General features: G+C 30.4%; 2 protein-coding genes across 11 annotated transcripts in view; one reads left to right on the top strand and one right to left on the bottom strand.

Moving 5' to 3' along the window:
• The window catches only part of LOC145314526 (uncharacterized), a 330,684-nt gene that overhangs the window by 192,106 nt on the left and 123,066 nt on the right, over nucleotides 1-15,512 (top strand). The gene's annotated exons all lie outside the window — the stretch shown is intronic.
• Nucleotides 977-15,421, bottom strand: LOC145312937 (glutamate [NMDA] receptor subunit 1-like). Its single transcript, XM_080152146.1, has 21 exons — nucleotides 15,373-15,421; nucleotides 14,733-14,789; nucleotides 14,380-14,435; nucleotides 14,006-14,062; nucleotides 13,453-13,564; nucleotides 12,973-13,027; nucleotides 12,599-12,666; nucleotides 12,296-12,356; nucleotides 11,738-11,796; nucleotides 10,372-10,429; nucleotides 8,302-8,395; nucleotides 7,730-7,828; nucleotides 7,270-7,313; nucleotides 5,777-5,844; nucleotides 5,219-5,248; nucleotides 4,699-4,767; nucleotides 4,466-4,514; nucleotides 2,249-2,351; nucleotides 1,884-1,946; nucleotides 1,388-1,442; nucleotides 977-1,219 (listed from the first exon to the last, which is right to left on the bottom strand). Exons 4-21 carry the CDS (start codon nucleotides 14,053-14,055, stop codon nucleotides 1,061-1,063), a joined length of 1,296 nt encoding a protein of 431 aa, XP_080008272.1. The 5' UTR covers nucleotides 14,056-14,062; nucleotides 14,380-14,435; nucleotides 14,733-14,789; nucleotides 15,373-15,421; the 3' UTR covers nucleotides 977-1,060.

Below are 15,512 nucleotides of genomic sequence, written 5' to 3' on the forward strand. Positions count from 1 at the left end.
ATTATTTAAAAAAAATAGAGATATAAATCAAAGTATTTTAAATCAACCCACGGATATTCTGCAAATGATTATATAGTTGCTATGCAGGGGCGTCCAAGCTTTTTTATTTGGGGGGGTAAAATTTTGAAGATTAAAATTTTGGGGTGCCTACGGCATTTAGAGGGGGGGGTAATCACCCCTTTACCCCCCCCCCTTGGACGTCTATGTTGCTATGCTTACTTATTATTATATAGCTGTTACAGGAATCATACAGCCATGGTTTTAATCGATATGAATCAATTTTAACATGCCTAAACTAACGAAAAGAGCAATATTTTTTATTTTAGAATTTATTTTTTTCAAATATTATTTTTTTTAGAATTTTGGAAAAGAAAGAAAATAAGTCAATAGTAATTATACCTAATTATATTCATGAATACAAGAGCCAAAAATAGCAATTATTTATACAGTAAATTGTGTTCTAATGCAATTATAATGTACCGGTTGTTAGTTCTTTTGTTGCATATCAAATAAATGCAGCCAATTTTTAGCAGATAGTAGTTGTGTTATAGTTATAGTTAGTTATGTAATATGTTATGGTAATTTTTTTATTGGGGCGATTACTTTTGAGAGAGTGGTGGTACCCTCTCCCAGGATCTAATAGAAGAAAATCATATCGGTTCACCTGTTCGCAAGATCAGCCGTACAGACAGAAACACATACATACAGAACATGTTACTTTACTATAAGCATAAATAAGCATGTTAAACGAATATTATCCTCAGATTAGCTTATTTAATGTCAGTTTGAACTAAGCATAGCATTTGACAAACAATTATTAAACAAATAAAATATTTCAAATCAGGAATAAAGTATGGTCAACAAGCGAAATAAATCTAAAATAATATTTGGGGCACATAAAAAGGTCGTCACTTCTATTTGTTGCCCCCCAACGACAGCTGAAAATGAAGTTTAGGTTTCCTGAATAATTAATTAATTCTGTTGTTGGTATAAACTGATTTAAAATGTCGTCTTATTAATAATCAACACAAATTATTTGGTTAATAACACTTTATTTATATTAATTTATTATCGCAGTCTTTATTATAGTATTCCAATTTTCTTTTGATTTTTGTTTTCGTTTACTTTGTGTCCATTTAAACAATATGATTTCAATTAAAAGTAGAAGGATGCTTGCTAGTACACCAACTAGAAGATACACAAAGATAGCTATCATTTCCTGAAAAATAATTAAAATGTTATTTCTTATTAAAAAGGCTTTTAAAAAAAAATTCTTTTCTATTCAGTTATTCCACTTAGATTTAGTTGAAGGAATTGAATTGCTCATCGTAATCTTAAAAGAAACTGCAATTTTTTTATAAATTGAAATTAAAATGCAAAAGCTTACAGGATAATCTAAAGCTTTGCTTGTTTTCTGTCCGCATGTTGCCCCAGCTTTAGAACTAAAACAAGAACAAATAAATTAGTTAATAGAATATCCTTTATAGCATATCTATAAAATAGAGGTATTTCTAGCTATTGTTGGCCAAACAATACTTACTTATACCTATATGAACATTAATTTTTACGTAAAAATAACTTTTAATGTTAGATTTTAAAAAATAATTTACCCAATCTACAAGAAGGGGGGGTCGACCCTACACTTTTAATTTTGATATAAAAAAGAAAAAGTAACAGAAAAGGGGGGGGGGGATAAGTTTTTTTCTAGGGGGTGATTTCTTTTACAAGGGTTGTAGCACCCCTCACTGGACATATGAGAAGCTTCACTGTTGGGGAGAACCATATCGGTTCAATAATTATGCAAAATCCTTAGCTGCACACGCACACACATAAAAAGACAACCTGTTACTTTAATATAAGGATAATTTATTAAAATAACTAACCCATCATTGTTTTGAATAATTGTATCAACAACACCAGATTCTATCAGTAACATCAACTCTCGTCTAAATTTAAGTTTTTGTTTATATAAAAATAAACCAACAAACGAAATAAATCTAAAATAATGGGGAGCAGATATAAAGGTCATCAATTTTACTATGTGTTGAACCCCAACGACAGCTGAAAACACGTATTGGTTTCGTGATTTTGCTTTCGAATTAATTACGTTGTTGGTGTAATCTGATTTATATCTAGTTTTATTCAATGGCATGCTGATTAATACAAAAAAAAGTAATGGTGACAGAAAAGAAATTTTACTTCAGGTTCTATATCACTGACAAAACATATTTGAATAAAATTATTAAACCTAAAAGCTTCTGTAAACGGAGAATTTTTCTGCAGATATATGCCTACAGTTGCTGCTCTCTGGTAGGATTCTGGTACTCGAGCAACCTCACATGGATGACGACCTTTAAAACCATAATCAAAATACAGGATATAGTGTAAATTCATTAGGGTATATCTAACTACCAATGTAAGTGACCAATTCGGCATAAATGTACAACAATTAATGTTATGTTTTTACAAATTGTCTACAAAAACATATAATATTCTAAATATTACGGGGGAAAGCCAATAATAGTATCATAGATATTTTTCCGTGGATATTAAATTGACAAATTTTGTTAGTTCGAAGGGCCAAAGGCCCGGGATAGTAAGAATTTTATTAGTTTTTTGTTATTTTTTTTAATTTTCGTGAAAAATGTCTGTAATAAGATGATATACATGATTTATATCTGAGAAATTTATTTTTCGTGGAAAAATGTCTGTAATAAGATGCTATACATGATATATAGCTGAGAACCGGTTCCAATCCAGCTGTTATCAATTTGTTTAGAAGCCATAATGGAAGGCCAATTATATATTTGAACTAGCCTACAGCTCACGTTGTTCACTGGTCTGTAATGTTCTTGAGAATATTAAATATCCGTACTGGAAAGGTAGAAGGCTGATGCAAATATTAAGGTATAAAATCCGATGTATTAAGAATTTGTATAGGGCCCGATCTTTCAGGGTTAAGACAGAAGGCTTATTTTATGTTGGCTGACCAATGCATGTATACTCTAAGAATAATATTGTCTGTCGGTCTATCGGTAATGCTCTTAAATAATTTTCCCAGCTTTTATCGAAGATATTTTTTGTGTAAAGATTCAAATACCACTAAGTATCATTACTCAGTATGTCTGTCTTTTGTGCACCCTTTTTGCTTTCATTTGCTTTGCCTTTTATTTTTTTAATTCAAGAGCTTCTACAGTTATGGATTTTGTCATCCTTATTTGTCCAAATAAAATATCTTGTATTTAAGCTATTTAATGATATATTTACTCAAATTTTATTTTATACAAAAATTCAATATGTACTTCCCCCCCCTCCCTTTCTCTCTCTCTCTCTCTCTCTCTCTCTCTCTCTCTCTCTCTCTCTCTTTCTCTTTCTCTCTTTCTCTCTCTCTCTTTCTCTTTTTCTCTTTCTCTCTCTCTCTCTCTCTCACTCTCTATCCCCTAATTCTCTCTCGTTCTCTCTCTTTCTTTCTCTCTCTCTCTCTCTCTCTCTCTCTCTCTCTCTCTCTCTCTCTCTTTCTCTCTCTCTCTCTCTCTCTCTCTCTCTCTCTCTCTCTCTCTCTCTCTCTCTATCTATCTATCTCTCTCTCTCTCTCTCTCTCTCTCTCTCTCTCTCTATCCCCTAATTCTCTCTCGTTCTCTCTCTTTCTTTCTCTCTCTCTCTCTCTCTATCCCCCTGTTCTCTCTCTATATATATCCCTCCGTTCTCTCTCTCTCTTTTTTCTCTATCCCCTTGTTCTCCCTCTCTCTCTATCGACCCGTTCTCTCTCTTTCTTTTAAAAATATTAAGTTGCACATAAAGATTACAACTTTAACGTCTTATTTTATAATATCTGTTTAAATGATTTATTCAGTAATTTTTTGTTTTATCTATATTTAATGTAACAATACACGATATAACGTTTTGCTTCATTTTTTTAACATTTTTTAAAAGAATATACACCTAATATTTTTCATTTCAAATTTTCGTCCTGAAAGGGTTAAAATGTTTAGTTTAATATCAGACCACATTACGGGAGTGTTGCACGAATCAATTTATATTAAAACTAAGATTTCTTAGATTTACTGTATTATATATTTAAATTTTCTGTGTTATGAATAGAAATCAAATACTTCAATGTTATTCAAATAGCAACATGAATTAAAAAACTGAAATAATGATGCTAAAAGTAGAATAATGGGTCTTATTGGTCTGGTCAATGAGAATTTAATAGGGATTATTGGAGCACTATGAGTTTTTAACATTCTTTACTTGGAGAATTCGAGCTCGATTATAGACGTTTATTTCCTATATAGATCTGTCATGGATCTTGATGCAATATAGCAGGCCGTTTTGTACATGTTAAAAATTAGAAGATTTCATTAAATAAAAGTAATCGCAAATATACTTAGTAAATAATGAAATAAAACACACTAAAAACAAATTAGCAACTTTCTTATTTTTATCTAAAATGTAAAAATATTACCTATAAAGTTCAAAGCATCTTCCCCATAATGAACCATCACATATCCTTCCTTAAAAAACAAACATAATTCTCTTCAACTTTAGGTTGCGGTTGATTTAATTTTATATAAAATTCGAATGCAGAGACAAGAGATGGTCCATCTGAGGAAAAACTAATTTACCCCTAAGGATTTCTCAAGTCAACAATCTTAAATAATTATGACTAATTTAATATTACCTTTAAAATATATTTACCTTTAAAACCTTTAACCTAAATTCGTCGGGGTTGTCATAGGGTACAATACCATAGGTCTGACCTTCAACCTGAGACAGGTAAGTTTAGTTATCTATCGTATCGTATTATAGACAGCTTTCCGCAGATATTAAAATTAAAAATTATGAGATAAAAACCAGTTTTGTTAGCACTGTAGGTCTTAAGGCCTGGTCTAACAAAACTGGTGTTTATTATATGATTTTATTTTAATATTAATGATAATTTCTGTAATACGATGCTATACATGATTTTTTACAATGGATGAGAACTGGTTCTAATCCAGTGGATATTAATCGGTTTTAAAGCCATACTGGAAAATTAATTATGAAGCTGGAAATTTTCAGAAAATAGATAATATTAAAACTTAAAAATTAAAAGAAGAAAGAAATGAAATAATAGCAGCATTTATTGGCGAAAAAAAGAAGAATTAAAAGGAACAAAAACCGTCATAACAGAAACAGACCGACATTTAATTTTGTAGAGTTGCTTGAATTGTTTTACCTTTTCTTTCCACAACCTTTGAAAAGCTGGCTAAAGTACACAAAAATATAAAATTAATAGTTTATATACATAGATCATTTATTTATAGTAAGTTGTAATTATTATTCATTTATCTTTAAACAATCATTTATTTATAAGTATATTGTTTTTAGCAGCATAGCTACTTTATGTGAAAAGTATGTCTGTCATTGGAGTAAGTTACGTAGAATTGGCTGCTACTTAATTGATGACTGTTGAGTATATACAAATTTATAGTCTAAATTTTTATTGTAAATATCTAAGTAACTTTATTTCATCAATTTTCTATTTGATATAATTATCTTATTCATCTGATTCCTAGGACAATGTTACAAGCAAAGTGTCGTTTTAATAAATTCCTTAAGATAATGTTAGGAGGTCCTTAAACAGTATTCTGTGATAAGAACTTTTGCAACAAATTTAAATGCATTCAAAGTCTGCTTCGTTTCGATACATTACAAGTGTTAATGTTCGTTTGCCTACCGTTTCAGTGGTTCGCTTAATTTATGGAGGTTGTAATTCTTGTTTATTTACTTTTACCTCTGCAGTTAATTGAAACCAAGTCATAGTGGCCGTACCATTGGGTAATGATAACTTCATAGAATTATCTAAATATAACAAAATTATAAAATCAAGCTAACCTAATTATTTTTACTTTTATTGGATCTTAATTGGCTGATTAAAACTAGCAGTGTCCAAACTCTTAAACCAATATTTTTTATGCACAGAAAAACATTGTTTTTATTACAATTGGGGATTTAATTTATTATCCATAGTATTGGCAGAAAGGGTGAAATTAAAGAGAAAGATCTAGATTAAAAAATTACCAAAATATAGATACTAATTATAATTAAGGATAAAGTTGAAATTATTTGTCACATGTTGATAATAATATTGACACACGCACACTCACATACATTCACACACACGCACACACACACACCTACACACACCCACACACACCTACACCCACACACAAACACACACACACACACACAAACACACCCACACACACCCACACACACACACACACACACACACACACACACACACTCACACACACACACACACACTCTGCCTCAAATCAATAAATTTAATTCCAGACTAATCTTAATCTTATTTTGGTTATATTGGTTTATAATTCTCTCATCACTGGAGACAGACAAAGATTGACGTAGGAGAAATTAAATTATAGAATGTCAAGGTTTATTTAATGGAAGCATGTATATCAACCAAGAATATTGCTTTCCTTTGAATCATATTTGAACCTAAATCATCACTACTCTAAAAGATGTAAAGTAAGAGGATATCTATCTGTATCGAATAATCTTGCTAACCGCTTGAACAGATATGGTTTTCCTTTACAATGTAGCTTTTCATAGGTCCGGAGATGATTTGTGACTATTTTAGGATATATAAAATGAATACTTTTAAAAAAATTGAAAAGGGGAGGGTATCCCCCTTGCACATCAAGTACCTTCAGTGGCCTCTAGGGGAGTATCCGCTAGGTAATACATAAAAGATCATAAGAATAAATCATAAGCCCTTAATTTAACTAAACTAAACTCCATATAAGTGAAAGAGAAGAAGAAAATTATTCTGTTGAAATTTAGTTTCAATTTAATAACGCCACTATATGGCACTAATGGTTATTTCTCGCATCGTATTATAAACGGCTTTCCGCGGATATAGAATGTACAATTTTGAGATTAAAACTAGTTTTTTTAGCCCCGAGGTGTTGAAGGCACCGGCTAAAAAACTGGTTTTAATCTTATGATTGTACATTTTTATATTCGTAGAAAGCTATATATAATACGATGCTAGACATAGTTTTTTCGTAAGGATGAGAACCGGTTCCTATCTACTGGATTCGAATGAATACGAGAAAAAAATTTACAGTCGTAGAGATAAGCAGACCAACATCATAACATGTAGAGTGTCTCGCAATATTAAACAAATACACATAATCAAATCTAAATATATTGGATAACCAAAATCTAAAGTTAATGTATATCTTTGAAAATGAAAATTACCTAAAATATCTTCTATCTTATTAATTGGTAAAGTTACTTCTTTACTGAAAACAAAGTAACATGATTACAATTTAGGTTATTTTAAAGGGTTGCTTTTCTACATTTAGTGTAGGTCGTCTATAAAACTCTGGTCGTTAATTTAGACATGTAAGAATCGTCTTATTGATTTCATCCTTTGCATGATGATGCTTGTAACGATAAGATACAATTTTAATAGCATGGCAGCTTTGATTTCTTATTTAATTGTTAACATGTTGATTTTATTAATGTTGTGACGACAATTTTTTACATGATATAATTTTATTTTTTCTAAATTATCCTGTTTTGCGATATATTTGCATTATATTTTTATCAAACTTCTAAATAATATTCGGATTTTTAACTTTTAAGTGCTACCACGTTATATCTTTTGTGATTAGCTTTTATGGATGTTGTCATCTTTTCATGTATATTTTATTACCTAGTGAGGTAAGAAGTAAGTTCAGCACCATATATTTGAACTACAAAATAACCAAGTAGCACAAAATTTAGAATACTTATTCTCCAACTTGTTAAGTATCTAAAACAAAAGCTTTCAGTTGAATTTTATCCACTAACTGCATTTAGGAACCTTGCCTGTTAAATGGGCCTAAACCTTGCAGTAGTCTAACCAATATGAGGGGCTACCGTAAATTCACAATGTTAAACAAAAAATGATCCAACTTAACCTTACCTATATCATATCAAATTCAAAATTGGTTTAATTCAATATTTAACGAAAAATGTAAAAGAATAAAACAATGGCCGATAAATTGATGTACATCCTAAATGATGATTCACAAAATTACCACCTCTGTAGATTGGTGGTTGAAACGTTTGGACACTCAACTTAATGAAACAACCAACCAAAATCATTAAAGGTGCCCAAAATTGTTAGGCAAACAAATAAGAAAACGTTACTATAAAACTTTTGGGACTAGTTTAATAAATATAATAATGTTTCATTCCCCCCTGATTTTTCCATGCATGAAAAAATTAAAACTTGTTTCCTACTTTTTGCCGGAGTTTGTGTTGTGATAAAAGTTGTCCTTGTTTGCCATAATTCTGATTCCAAAACTGAGAATATCCAACCAGAATTCATAAGTATCTAAGTGTACAAATATACAATGATTAAAATTGATTACTTGTTTTTTATTACTCAGCAAGAGACAAACAATTATGAAGTATGTAATTATGTAATATTTAATGTTATTTGGAATTCCTTAAACATATATGAAAGTCAGTATATTCTTGTTATAATTAAATGTTTTGCAAACTTTCTTTAAATAAAAACAAGCTATAGTACAGTTAGGGAGTTGAATCCATTTTTATAGAAGCAGAAATATAATCTATGATTATGGTTTGGACCCTCTAAAACTGTAATCTACCTTTCCACTTTCCCCTCTCTTGGTGAAGATATCTTCAACGCCGATACGATTTTTGAAATGTAAGATTCTATTTTTCCTTCTCTTGGTAAAGATATCTTCAACGCCGATACGATTTTTGAAATGTAAGATTCCACTTTCCCCTCTCTTGGTGAAGATATCTTCAACGCCGATACGATTTTTAAAATTTAAGATTCCACTTTTGCCTCTCTTGGTGAAGATATCTTCAACAAGAGAGACAAAAGTGGAATCTTATATTTCAAAAATCGTATCGGCGTTGAAGATATCTTCACCAAGAAAGGGGAAAGTGGAAGGGTAAATTACAGTTTTAGAGGGTCCAAACCATAATCATAGATTATATTTCTGCTTCTATAAAAATGGATTCAACTCCCTAACTGTAGTACATTCTAATTATGTTTATTTTTATTTTTTAACCAATTAGTTTTAATTAAACTGAATATTCAAAAAAAAGTAAAATTTTTTTTCTTTTTTCTGACAGTATACTGTGAAATTTCGTTTTGGGGGGAATAATATCACTTTTTTTGCAGGTTGCTTACTCATATTGCCCCTCGGGCCCTCCCCCTCCCCCATAGTTAACTAATCTTCTTCCTATTAAACAACCTAAACCAATTTTAACCCTACTTGACCCAACTCATATTATGTTATATCAGATTTAATTCCATTTAAATTAAGATTAGTTTTGTTTATCTAACTAATTTAATCATTCACTTGATAATCTTGAAAATTACACTATAAATAGACTTATTTATTTACTACAATATTAATTCAAAATCATAGAATAAGGAGGAATAGAAATGAAAACCTCAAATCTTTTAGGGAATATTGAAGAAAAGTTGCGCTTGCTCGTGTTGAAATGAATTTTTGTTTAAAGTTTTGCTCATACTATAAGGTTTTAATCCATTGTGAATAGGACAAATATGGCTGGACGATTGGCTGTATGGCTTTTAGTATACTATTAAAAAAGGCATTTATTTTTCATATAATTTCTCGATAATATCTGAAATCATGTGATTTTACTACAAGCCTTGTAGCCATTTAGGGCTTTCAAAAGTTCCAATTTTATTTCAGGCTAGCCAGGCAGAATCTTCTACCTGGATTCTATTCTATACTTTATCTTCTTTGTTCAAAATCATAAAAATAAAATAACAAGGATGACAACATCCATAAAAGCGAAGCACTGTAACGGTAGGGCAAACGGACATTAACACTTGTATAGTGTCAGAACTGAAAAATCAGAATATAAATGAATAAGAGCCAAAGCAAAATTGTGAGTAAATTTGTTGAAAAACTTCTTGATACAGGATAATGTTTATAGACATACTTACATTTTTAGGACTTGATTATAGAGTTTCTTTGCTTATAATAATGTACTTTGTTGTCCTAGGAATCAGTAAACCAAAAATCGGATAATTGGATCACATACAAATTAGTTGTTAAAAATGTAAAAAATCAACATGTTGAAAATGGACGTACGGACATTTTGGTAATGATTATAGAGTTGCTACGCATGCTAAATCGTACCTAACTACTACAGGAATCACCATGCAAAGTTTGAAATCAATACAGTTTTAACATGCCTAAATTAATGAAAAAAGCTATCTATCTCAGACGTACGGACGGACCGACCCTAATTATATAACAGCTTCGCTTTAAAAAAAAAACTTCGCTTTTAAAATACCTATTTGTAGAAGTGGAGAACCCTGCTGAAGTTTGTAGAAAATAATTTCTGTAATACCCTGCAGGGTCATGTTACATTTTCTCATTAAAACATTCATTCAAGGATTCAATCTACAGGGTCTTCTATTCAATCTGTTTATTTAATCAATTTTTAAATAGAATTCAAGATTACTTGACAGCATATTACGAAAAAATCAACATTGAAAACTGAGCTGGATCTTTATATCGTTTAGTGGTGCGCTAAATCGGGGTGATCCAGTTCGGCGCACCTAGATATTATTAGATTTCAATCTTTAAATCAAAATGGAATGGGCGAACCAGCGCGCCCAGTGGCGCGGTACTGGTGCGGCAATGGCACTCAACGATTTAGCGCACCACTAAACGATTTAAAGATCCAGCTTTTGAAAATCTTCAAAAATGGTCGAAAAGTTTTGATTACAGATTAAATTCTTCATGTGATTCAGCATCCTGTTATATTGTCTTAAAATGCTGTTAGTCCCTTGTTGTAGCAAGACATTTAAATAGCTTTAAAAAAAATTTTACAGGTATTTTAAAATTAAAAATATTTATTTGGACACCCTGTATTTTGTAATTTATTATTTATACACTTGACTGTAATTTTTATTGTCAACAAACATTTTTGAAAAAAAAACATTCTTGCCTAATTTGACATACATTTTGGTAATAAATTTTTGTAATTATTTTTGTAATATAATGTCTTAGAGCCATATCAATTGTAAGAACACAATCTCATTGACATTCTACTTTTTTAAAATTTCATCTAGCATTAGCTTTGATAATATTTAATTACTTTACAGAATTTTCTTGTAATAGCTGCGTTCATTATAGGCATTGTCCTTGTGTAAAAGTAACAAGATGTCTGTCTGTTTGTTTGTTTGTTTCAAAAGATCTCAATAGTGCATTATATTTCTTCTTTACAGGGTTTACAACTATTTTTGGGGAGGGTACCAACACCCTCCCAAGAGAGGTAGCCCCTAGAAAAGGAGCTGGAATAAGTGTCTCAGCCTTGTGACGTTATGAAAATGAGGGATTATCCATTTTTTAGGGGTTTTCTTTCCAACTTCTCCTCTCATCTCCCTCATTTTTATAACGTCACATGGCTGATTTTTGAGACACTTTGTCCAGCTACCTCCCCCCCCTAAAAAAATGTTTTTTTTTAACTTTTTCTTTTTAAATCTAAAATAAAAAATTTGGGTTGTTGAATTCAACTCCCCCCTCCCCAAGTGTCCCTAGAGGCCTCTAGGATCGTAGCCTCTAGTTATAAATACTGTATGAGGAAAATGTTTCAACAAAATAAATATGTAACATTCCTGGTAAAATAAAAGAATAGTTGCTGTAACAATTACCAACAGCCATATTTCATTCTTTAATGGTGATATATAGGCTTGGTAATTATACCCAGATCCTAAATAAACAAACAAAATTTAATATTGTAAAAAAAGTTTAATTTTGTTGCTGAATTCAGGTTAATAAGATATTGAAGTCATGGTATAAGCTTCTTGAGAATACGCCACTTTAGAATCAGGGATAAGAAAATAGCCGATAAATTGATGTACATCCCCAATTATGATATACAAAATTACCCTTTAGATTATGATGAGTGGTTGAAATAATTGGACACTCAACTTAATCAACCAACCAATTAAAATTCATTGAGTCCCCAAAGTTCATAAGCCAACGAATAAGAAAACGTTCTTATAATTCTTTGGGGACTAGAGTAATAAACAGTCCAATATCCCCTACCTTCCTGCTAAAGAACATGCTTATTAAATAACAACATTAATTGCTAAAAATCTTTGGTTCAAAAGTTGATAAAAAATGTATACGTTTGTTTTTTTAAAAGAAATTCGAAATGAACAAAACTAATATTCATATTTTTGTTTGAAATGAAAGAGAATACTTGCCTGTTCTTGCCATGTAAGGAATAGCTTCTTGTGTTGTAAAAGCACCTCCCCAGTCAGTAACCTTTTGCATTAAAATTAATTTATTATAAAAAAATTTTACACTAATGATTTTGCTAACTATAATTACTAGTGGTATTTAAGGTATTTAAACTTACAATGTTAAATAGTTTTGGTTGGGTATTGTTTATCTGGAATGGGCCAATTTACCCTCTCCTGTACTAATTCAAAACTTTGCAAGGATCTATATGAAGGAGAAACAAACAGGCAGACATCCTGTCTGTTTTATACAATATACATACGTACCTCTCTTCTGACTAAAGTCAATGTTATGTCTGTCAAACATAAATCAATTTCATTTCTTTCAAGCATTCCTAAATTTAAGAATAGTTATTTCTTTTATCGTATTATAAACAGCTTTCCGCGGATATAGAATATACAATTATAAGATTAAAACCAGATTTAGCCCCGAGGTGCCGAAGTCACGGGCTAAAAAAACTGGTTTTAATCATATGATTGTACATTTTAATATTCGTAGAAAGCTGGATATAATACGATGCTAGACATAGTTTTTCCGTATGGATGAGAACCGGTTCCTATCCACCGGATTCGAATGAATACGAGAAAAAATATTTCATGAATCAAATGTTGAATGTAAAAAAAGGAAGGTTATTTTGTACCTATTAAACCATTGTGAGTTGATTTAGCTTGTCCTACAGTGACACCTTTTTCTACCTGAAAAAAAGGTTTAATTTTTACCAGTTATAGTTTTAGTTTGGTTTGAGTTCAACAGTAGTCATTAAAGACATTTATTTACCAATTCCTCATCCTTTGATTAGTCAACTTTTATTTGGTGATCTAACTGTACCAATATAAACATTTATTTCTGCACGATTACTTTAAATTTCTATATATACACTCTTAAAATGCTTTTAATTGAAAATCCATAAACATTTTTGCACATAACTTTAAAACAACAAACTAGTATATAAACCTGTAATTAAACTTAATTATTACATCAAACTGTGACAAATAGTGCCATTTATTAAAAAAAGCTTAATAATTACTAGTAGACAGCTATTTATTTCTTGTTTTTTTTAAACAGTTTCTATGTACTTTAAGTCTTTAAAATTTGTTTTAGCATGGTTCAAAATTTATACCTTACTTCCATAAAATCCATCAATTGATTTGACTGCATCGTAGGTAATATTTAGATTTTTGGCTATCACTTCAAATATTTCTCCCATTGAACCAGAGAATTTTCCATCAAATCTTAAAGAAGAAAAGTGAAAAAATTTTATAAAAACACCTGAATTAGGCAAATTTATTTCATATTTCTACAAATTCTTATAATTTTATACTGTCCCTTATTAGAATCATATATGTTAAAACACATTAAAAATAAATATTTATGGCTGACATATTATTCACATAGCATTGTTATGAGAACATTAAGAATGCATTTTATGTTGATATAAAATGTAGGGGGACAAAGTGTCTCAAAAAATAAGCCATGTGACGTCATATAAATGAGGGATCATCCCCTTTTTTAAGGGTTTTCTATCTCCCACTTCTTCTCTTTATCTCCCTTATTTTTATGACGTTACATGGCTGATTTTTGAATATCTTTGTCACCCTACTATAGAAATAACATTAAATGATGACAAATTTCGGTACAAAGTTACTGGTATAAAATAAAATAAAAATACTCACTGAAGATATGAGCTTGCAGGAAGGTAACCAACTCTTATCTTTAAACCCATAAAATCTCTGAAAATTTTTTTTAAAAATTTATTATTTATTAATTGTTGCAATAATTAATCACCAAACCTTTGTTAGACATTTCAGGTCCTAATTAGTACACGCCGGAGTGAACAAACGTCAAAGAAGTCACCTAACCTAAAATAACCTATGTATTTTAAACCATCTTATAGGTTTTTTATATACCTAACTCCAAGAGGGTGCTTATTTGTATATTAATACCTTAACCTAACTTATACAACCGTACAAAAATAGCATTGTAGTAGTACCAGCTGGGTTCAAAATTATTGTTTTATTGCATAATTAAGAAAATCCATAAAACTTACGTGTCAAATTTTTCAAACGTCAGCTTTCTTTTATACACCAATTTGTCTATGGATGACTAAAAAATTAAATAAATAAGTTCGAATTTTTTAAAAGGATTTTTCCCCATGTATGCCTTTGAAACCGATTAATATCATCTGGATTAGAAGCGGTTCTCAGCCATACTGAAAAAACATGCATAGCATTGCAACAGATAATTTTCCACGAATATTGAAATAAAAAATCATAATTTTAATACTAGTTTTATTAGCCTTGGATTTCGGTCCCTGGGGGCTAAAAAAAACTGGGTTTAATCTTTTTTCATTTCAACATCCACGGAAAGCTGCTACAATAAATAACTATTTCAAAATTTTACCTTTAAATTAACAACTTCAGATAATTCATTATTATTTTCAAGGATGAACAAATTATTCTAAACAATTATTTACAATTGGGAAGCTAGTAATAGTGGCTGACTCAGATTATGACGTCAAAAAAAAATAACCAATGAGAGTCCACTATAAATTTTACCATTGGTCAATTACGGTGTATACTGGCCTCTCATTGGCTATTTTTTTTACGTCATAATCTGAGTCAGCCACTTTTACTAGCTTCAAAATTTGAATGTACATATTTTTTTCTGCTCTTTAGGAGTAGTAAATTCAAGAGTCAGTCAATTATCTCCTTTTAGCTTTTGTATCTAAGCCTATTTTGATATAAGACTGAACCCCTAGCATCTAGTAACTCAGGGGTAGACAGGAAAATAGTGTAAAACTATCTCAAGGCATAAATCTATGAATAAAATAGACTTAAACAATCCAAAGACTTATGTGAAGCTTTCATTAAAAGGAGAACTTAATTGTTTCATTAGTTATCGAAATCTTAAGCTACAAACAACAAAACTTTACTACTTTCATTTTAGGATACATAGGCAAACATTCAGCTTGTAATACTCGGTTTGACTTGATTTATTAAAAATTTAATATGTTTAAATGAAACCAATAAACAAAGCAAACCTTAATTACTAATTCAATTTGTTGGGCTTCATTTACAAGTGAGTTTTCAACAAACAATTTAGATCCTAAAATCAAAATCATATGTTTAAGCCTGCTTATTTTAATTAGGTTTGCTCCAGGAACAAGGGAAGGATATTCTG

The sequence above is a fragment of the Acartia tonsa genome, chromosome 3 (assembly GCF_053477335.1).
Source record: "Acartia tonsa isolate MP-2025a chromosome 3, ASM5347733v1, whole genome shotgun sequence".
Taxonomy (NCBI): Eukaryota; Metazoa; Arthropoda; class Copepoda; order Calanoida; family Acartiidae; genus Acartia; species Acartia tonsa.

Bases quoted from the DNA above. Each gene is read 5' to 3' on its own strand.
- LOC145312937 (XM_080152146.1), bottom strand. From the start codon at position 14,055: ATGGGTTTAAAGATAAGAGTTGGTTACCTTCCTGCAAGCTCATATCTT. The intron at 5,845-7,269 runs GTAATTTTCATT...TGTTATATTTAG, and splicing joins TAAGATAGAAGATATTTTAG to ATAATTCTATGAAGTTATCA. The intron at 4,515-4,698 runs GTAAATATATTT...TTGTTTTTTAAG, and splicing joins TTAGGTTAAAGGTTTTAAAG to GAAGGATATGTGATGGTTCA.